Genomic DNA, 5,821 nt, shown 5'->3' with positions numbered 1-5,821 from the left:
CGAGGGTAGTCCCAGAAGTACCCGACCTAACAAAACAAACACAAAAAAGTTGGGAAAAAATATCGTTATTTCTCTACATAGTCTCCTTTTAGCTCGATACACTTTTCCCAGCGATGTTCAATAGCTTCGATACCCTGTTTATAGTGAGAATCGTCGAGCTCCTCAAAATAGCCATCAACCGCAGACTCCACCTCTTCATTGTTGGCAAATCTTTTACCACCGAGCCATTTTTTCAAGTTTGGAAACAGAAAATAATCCGAGGGGGCTAAATCTGGCGAATAGGGTGCATGAGGCTTCGCCAAACCCTCGATTGAAACACGGCGCTGATTTTGTTCCATTGTGAGTAATCGCGGCACCCATCTTGCGCACAGCTTTCTCATGTCCAAATTTTCAGTCAATATGCGATGTACAGCACTTTTCGAAATGCCTACCATGTCTGCTAGCTCGCGCACTTTCAGTCGACGGTCATCCAATACCATTTTGTGGATCTTTTTCACCATTTCTGGCGTAAGCACCTCATTTGATCGACCACTGCGATGTTCGTCTTGGTAGCTCGTACGGCCTCGTTTAAACTCTGATACCCAATATTTTACTGTTGTAAACGAAGGAGCAGACTCCCCCAGAGTAGAATCTAGTTCCGCTTTGATATTGGTTGGACTGAGGCCTTTCAAATGAAAGTATTGTATCACATAACGATGACCAATTTTTTCCATCTTTACAAATTCACTGAGAGCGTTCACTATTGATGGCTGTCGAACAAATACTAAATAATGTAGCGTCGTCAAACTTCAAACTTAAACTTTATAAGGTTAGTACTTTCTACTATAGTCATTATTTTTAGACAAAAACCGCCATCTATGTGTCAGGTCGGGTACTTCTGGGACTACCCTCGTAAACGAGTTGAATATTACAAGATGGATAATGGTTATTATGTTCAACGGCGACAGCGTGGATATCTTATTAATCACTATAAAAATGATGTCAACACACGGCCGGAAAATTATTTCTTTTCATTATTACTTATGTGTCATAAAACGATCCGTTGCTTGGGTGTTACTCGCGAGCACGGACTAGCTCGTCGGGGCCAGGTTCGCGGACGGATCGAGACACGTAGAGTTTTTGGCACGATGAGTTTATTCAGAGATATACAGATTGCCCGGGCGGCACGCGATTGTCGGGTCGCCGGTCCGGGCGATTTTCGCAGGAGCCGTTACATCGGCATTTACAGCGAGGTTCTACAACGCGTATTTACAGCGGTATTTTACAGAAATATTTACAAGCACGGTCGGGCGCGCGTGTTCGGGGCGCGCGAATTGTCGCGGGGGGTCGCCACGTGACGGGACGGGCGCGACGGTGCGTGGATCGCGGTCGATGTCGACGGCGCGGTGCGCCGCGCGCCGGCGCGGGCCGGCAGGCGAGCGCGGCGGGCGCGGATGCGTTTCGGCGCGGCGCGAGATTCCGGGCTGGTCTTTCTACGTCAGACCGTGGAAAATCGAGCGGGTGCCGGCAAGAACCTGGCGGAGGCAAAGCACTCTCTACCCCCTTGCCCCGTACTCGATAGACAGATGGAGACCGGCCGCCCCGGACAGCAGTAATCCTGCTGGAGGCGAGGAACACCTCACCCCCTTTGTATCCGGTCGGTCGGTTGGCGGGATTATGTTCCCTCGGACTTTGATCGGGAGGCCCCGATGGAGGCGGAGTACTCTCCACCCCACGTCTCAGTCTTCGGAACACGGAGAGGATTCGGGTGCGGATGCCTTCGAGCTTTTCGGCTGGTCGGCGGCGGAATCTCTCGTTTTGGCGTTCGTTTGCCCTTTTATATTGCTGCCGATTTTGGCGGCGCTGAAATCGGCGGCGCGTGGCGGGGCGGCGCGTGGCGGGGTGGCGCGCTTGCGCCCATCGGCGCGGTACGGAGCACGCCGGGTAGACGGCTTCGGCCGTTTCCGCGGGTTTTCGGCGCGTGTCGTCTCGGCGAGCGTTCGCGGCTCGTCGCACGGCCGGTGCTGGGTGATTAGGCGGAGGGCGCAAGACGCCCGCCCTTCGCCGGATCGTTTGATCGGCGGCATCCGGCGGTCTTAGCCGGGGAACGATGCGGCTTCGGGGTGCATCGTTACAGTGTCAATCGTGGCGGAAATTAGAAGATCTTAAAAATGGGTGTGATACTTATACAGAGTCATTTCACAAGATAAAATTACACAATGTGGAAGCTTTGCAGTATCATGATAGATTAGAAGAATTGAAGAAAGCACATGAAGATGCCGTAGAATTAGTTAAACAACAATTAGATGAGGAAAAACAGAATGTATCTCAGGATGATCCTGATAATCCGATAGGTGTTCAAAATATTGAAGCTGGTGAAGCGATGCAAGATTTTAAAGATCTCGGTGACAAATTAGTTCAGGAAATCGACGTATCTGAAATGATTTCAAAACTGAATGCAGATCAAAGAAGAGTGTTTGATAGAGTTATCGATACTGTATTATTGGAGGATAAATCGTTGTTGCGATTGTATGTTAGTGTAGAAGGAGGTACTGGCAAAAGTTTCTTGATAAGAACAATTAAATGCTGGATTAAACAAAATCTCAACAAGGATACTGCTGTAGCAGCCCCTACTGGTATAGCAACGTTTAATATAGACGGTTTAACAGTTCACAGATTACTTCAATTACCTGTTGAACATGGTCAGACTCCTAAATATAAACAATTGTCCGATTATGTGTCGAAAGTTTTACGAGCAGATCTCAAAGATGTCATTCTTTTTATAATTGACGAAGTGTCAATGATATCTAATTTGTCATTTATGTATATACATCTACGATTATCTCAAATATTTGATACTATTAATTGTGATGACGGTTGGTTTGGCCGAAAGCATATTCTTTTATTTGGAGATTTGCTTCAGTTACCTCCTGTACACGAAGATCTTGCTTTTGTACGTTTATCGGATGAAAAATTTTCTAAATACCTCGGTTCGTTATGTGCCCCTAATATATGGGCTACGTTATTTAATTATGATGAATTGACAATCAACATGCGTCAGCAAGGAGATGGATCTTATCGTGAATTACTATCGAGAATTCGCGTTGGTTTGGTAATTAAGTCTGATTATGAAATTCTCGAAAGTAGAAAAATATCTTTCAAAGGTGTAACTTTTGAAACGAGATTACACGAAGTATGTAATTATATTGATAATTTACCGTCTGACGCAGTTTGTTTATTGCCTACTTGTCATATGTGTGATGTTCTTAACGCTGCAATGCTGAATCGTATTGCTTCGAAAGAAATATTATTAACTGCTGAAGATGCGATTCAATGTACTAAATATATTAAAAAGAAGGTTGAAAAGCTATTGTTAGATACTGATGATGACAATTCTAGAACAGCTGGACTTTCGAAACTAATTACTATTAAAATTGGAGCGAAAATTATGATAAGACGCAATATCGATGCCAGTTTGGGTCTTGTAAACGGTACGATCGCTAAAGTTACTTCAGTTGTACAGGATATCTCTAGTAATTATATAGAAAAGATCAAGGTTCTTGTACCATCCGGTTCCGAATATTTAATTGAAAGAGTAAACGTCAAGTTTAAAGTAATGGATAGAGCATATGTTATAAGAAAACAATTTCCAATATCTTTGAGTTACGGCATCACCATTCATAAAAGCCAAGGATTGAGCTTGCAAAACGCCATTATGGATATAGGTAATTGTTCGCGAATCCCGCGAGGCGAGTTCGCTGGTTACCGCTGCTGGTGGACGCAGGGTGAGAGGACTTAGCGGTGAGAGGCTCAGGGAACGGATGCACGCTTGCGAGGGTGGAAATCACGTGATCGTACCTCGTGTAGATTGGATAAAAGTATCGTGTCCCAGTTTAATAAATGAAAGAAGCTTACAGTGAGCAGTCTATGAATAAGCGGTGAATGAGAGGTCCTTAAATCACTTGCACGGGTCGATATTATTGATCGAACACCGGCCTCGCGATGTAGATGCCCGTGAGCCGTGTCCACGCGGCGCCGGCTTGCGCGATGCGTGGTGAGCCTGAGTCGCCGGTGATGCTGTATCCCGAGCTGCCTGAGTTGAGTCTCACTGTTGAGTCCTCTATTTGTCCACACTGAGTCCAGTCCTCGCTGAGAAAAGTCCACGAGAGCACACTAATGTCCTTAGCACTGCACGACGCGTGTACTTAGTACCGTAGCCATGAGCCAAAGAGACCCGGAAACGAGCGTGAAGAAGCGCGCTCGCCTCGCGTCGCGATCGGGCATGCGCGCGCAGCGCCCCTGTGGCGCTGCACGATCCGACCCGGCTGATGCTGCCATCACGCCGGTGACGAACAGACCGAGATTCATAATTGAATCCGGAACAGTAATTCTGTATTTAGTTGTGGGCAAGTATATGTTGCATTATCTCGAGTAACATCTCTCGATGGTGTACATTTAATTAATTATGATCCTTCATCTGTAATAGCTAGTGAAGAAGCTATTATTGAGTATAATCGATTGAAAAAGACATATAAACCGCAAGCGGAAATAATTACTATTTCGAAGGAACGTCGTCATAAAGTGAAAGACGTTCTGTGGACATCGTCAAAAGTAATTGCTTCCGTTCAAGAGCGAGATCAAGGAGCTCAACGAAATACTGCTTATTGGATCATACGTGGTTTTCAAAATACAGATAACGTCTCATGCTATGCAAATGCAGTGTTACAATGCTTATTGCAGTCAAGTATTATTCGAAAAGAGTTGGTTAATGCTGATAAACTTGATGCTTTAAGAAAATTAGCGCATTGATATGAAAGCGCAATACAGAATTTAAATACGTATGAAGTACGGCAATATATAGGAGAATATTTTTCAATAAACGTAAAACGAGATGCATTTGAATTTCTAACCAATTTGTGCACAAAACATGATTGTATAAGAAATCTGCTCGAGCATCGAGTAACTTTTACTAATCGGTGTAAATCTTGTAATAATACAAAAACAATTACTTCTAATAATTTGGGCGGGGGTAAAGATGGCGAGGAGAAAAGAGGTTGGTGAAGGAAGGCGGTGAGAGAAGTGTCGGAAGTGAGATGTAAAGGTGGAGGGTGAGGAAGAAGGATGAAGTGAGAGTGAGAGGAACGAGAGAGGAACCAGAGGACATGGAGGCGAGAAGAATAGGCGGAAGGCGGAGGAGAAATCGAAGCGGAAAAAGTGAAGCGGCAATGAGTCGGCGATTCTGGACTAAGGAAGGAGGAGGAGGAGAGGGGAGCGAGGAAAGAGCGATGGAAGGAGGAACGGGAGAAGAATCGGTGGGCAGGAAGGCGAGAGAAAATCGGGAAAAGTGAAAAGTGAAGGAGAAACGGGAATGGAGAAGATGAGATGGCAGGAATCGGCAGTCTTGGAACGAGGAGAAAGGAGGGACGAGGAGCGAGGAGAGAGGAGGGAAGAGGAGCGAGCATCGATATAATCGATATAATCGATACAGGGAAGGAAGAGGATTGGACGGGAGGATCGAGAGATCGAAGGAGAGGAGGTGGAAAGCGACAGTGGCGAGCCGAGCGATATAGAGGGAGAGAGGGGAGAGAGACAGGAGAGCTCGGGCTGGTCGATAAGCTCGAGTAATCGAGTGATCGACAAGGAAGATGTAGAAGGAGCGGGAGAAGGGACAGGTAGTACAGGTAGCAAGCCACGCGGTAGTAGGAAACGGAGAAAAAGAACAAGGCAAACGCGGAGGCAGAGGAAAAAGGAGAAAGACAGGCGGAGGAGGAATCGAGAGGAAAGAGAGAGCAAGAGTGGAGAGGAGTGAGGGAGAGGTGAGAGAGAAGGAGACAGGAGAAGG

At 46.1% G+C, this 5,821-nt stretch overlaps 1 protein-coding gene across 2 annotated transcripts; it reads left to right on the top strand.

Annotated features, from left to right (window-relative positions):
- The first annotated feature begins 834 nt into the window (after positions 1-834).
- Positions 835-4,003, top strand: LOC105571118 (ATP-dependent DNA helicase PIF1-like). Of its 2 annotated transcripts, none has more exons than XM_012028592.1 (2): positions 835-1,024; positions 2,116-4,003. In XM_012028592.1, exons 1-2 carry the CDS (start codon positions 858-860, stop codon positions 3,776-3,778), a joined length of 1,830 nt encoding a protein of 609 aa, XP_011883982.1. In that variant the 5' UTR covers positions 835-857; the 3' UTR covers positions 3,779-4,003. The 2 variants fall into 2 exon arrangements, with proteins under 2 accessions (XP_011883982.1, XP_011883981.1); XM_012028591.1 differs by having other exon boundaries at positions 835-1,030; positions 2,122-4,003.
- The last annotated feature ends 1,818 nt before the right edge of the window (positions 4,004-5,821 follow it).

The sequence above is a fragment of the Vollenhovia emeryi genome, unplaced genomic scaffold, assembly GCF_000949405.1.
Source record: "Vollenhovia emeryi isolate VEMERY1.0 unplaced genomic scaffold, V.emery_V1.0 DF941175.1, whole genome shotgun sequence".
Classification (NCBI taxonomy): domain Eukaryota; kingdom Metazoa; phylum Arthropoda; class Insecta; order Hymenoptera; family Formicidae; genus Vollenhovia; species Vollenhovia emeryi.
This window is presented reverse-complemented; position numbering and strand designations above follow the sequence as displayed.

Excerpts from the sequence above, each read along its gene's own strand:
- LOC105571118 (XM_012028592.1), top strand. The coding sequence starts at position 858 with ATGTGTCAGGTCGGGTACTTCTGGGACTACCCTCGTAAACGAGTTGAA. Across the intron at positions 1,025-2,115 it reads TTCTTTTCATTATTACTTAT|GTGTCAATCGTGGCGGAAAT; the intron begins GTGTCATAAAAC and ends TGCATCGTTACA.